The sequence below is a fragment of the Aplysia californica genome, unplaced genomic scaffold (assembly GCF_000002075.1).
Source record: "Aplysia californica isolate F4 #8 unplaced genomic scaffold, AplCal3.0 scaffold00358, whole genome shotgun sequence".
In the NCBI taxonomy this organism is placed as follows: domain Eukaryota; kingdom Metazoa; phylum Mollusca; class Gastropoda; order Aplysiida; family Aplysiidae; genus Aplysia; species Aplysia californica.
Window position 1 is genome coordinate 101,491 of NW_004797628.1, and position 1,553 is coordinate 103,043.

At 39.4% G+C, this 1,553-nt stretch overlaps 1 protein-coding gene across 1 annotated transcript in view; it reads left to right on the top strand.

Annotated features, from left to right (window-relative positions):
- Positions 1 to 1,553, top strand: part of LOC101845708 (cartilage matrix protein) — a gene marked incomplete in the record, with an annotated part of 23,203 nt that overhangs the window by 17,052 nt on the left and 4,598 nt on the right. Inside the window, 1 exon segment of the mRNA XM_005103080.3 lies at positions 836 to 1,038. Coding sequence (XP_005103137.2) covers positions 836 to 1,038 — 203 coding nt within the window.

Sequence of the window (1,553 nt, forward strand, 5' to 3'; positions counted from 1 at the left end):
TATATATATATATGTTTTACATGTATTACAGCGTTGCAGTGTGTTAGACGACTGCTATCACCTCCAACGTTATGATTCCATAATAATTCATGAAATTCAATAGTTTGAATGATTTTTATATTCAGCATTTCTTTCATTATTTAAGCCAATGTGAGCGGGTAGTTGGAGGGCGTCAGTGGTAGGTCCTACTTCTTTTCTTTATAGCTGTTCTATTCTTCTATCTGTTTTGTTTCTTCCCTGCACTATATGACCATTATTATGTCGACGTGCTTCTCTTTACTCAAACTCAAACTCTCAAACAGTCTATATTATAACCAGTACTATCTCTGAAGACTATCACTGTTTTTAAAACAAGGTCTTCTTCTCCCTTAGTCTAGATACTAGATGACTGTCGGGACACCAAGGATAATCGGGCAACCACTTTTCTCCATCCTACTATATTTCCAGCCTTTAGAAGGACATCACCCAACTTTAAACCCGTTCATTCCTTAATGTTGTCGTCCCATCTCTTTTTTTTCTGTCCGCCTTTTCTTTTCCTTCCTTGTACATTGCCCTGTAGGATCTTTGGTTAAGCATTAAAAAAACCCCAAACCCCCCAAAAAACAAAAACAAAAAAAAACAAAAACAAAAACAAACAAACAAACCAAATTAACCCCCCCCCCGAAAAAATAACAACAAACAAATAAGGAAGAAAAAAACCCACACACATCCCAAACACATAGCTAAAAACTTATTTAAAAAGCAACAGCAACAACAACAGCAAAACAGATGGACCAAAATCAACACCATTTCACCATTTTCACGAAAAAACAACGTAATGCTTCCGTCCGTGCAGGCACAAACAGCTGACACAGGACAACGCCACACTGGCCAAGAAGGAAGGCGTGTACCTGTTCACCCTGGGCATCGGCTACGGCGTGGACAGTAAAGAACTGCTGTCCATTGCCAGTGACCCCAAGTCCAACTTTAACTATCACGTGGCTGACTACAACCACCTGGCAGACATAAAGGCCAAACTGTCCCAGCAGATGTCGGAAGGTAAGATGGGTCAGAAATGCATGTGCATTCCAGCACGGAGCCTACATAGCGAATACGTACATAGCAAACAACGCACGTAGCGAAAAAAAGCACATAGCGAACAGATTTTCAGATCCCGAATTTATATAAAGCCTGATATTTTTACATAGCGAAATTCACACATAAAGATAGAATCCCCGCATCCTGGTAATCTTCTAAGTTCTTGTTAGACTGTGGGAAAACATTTTAACTGGATTGAAAGAATATTATCATTTATCAGATTTTTTTCTGGACTGATACCAAATTACAGGTACATACACAGTGTACTCGTCATGAGATCTAGAATAATTCTCGTTTGTGTTAAGTGGTCATGTCGAATTTGATTTCATTTTTCCTTCAATGTCACATTATGTACCATTTTTGAGAACTCACGATAACTGAATTTCGCACGAGGAGATTGGGATGGTTTACATTTATACAGCAAGGCACTGTGGTGAAAAAAAAATGTATGAGTGTGTGTGGGGCGGGGGGGGGGG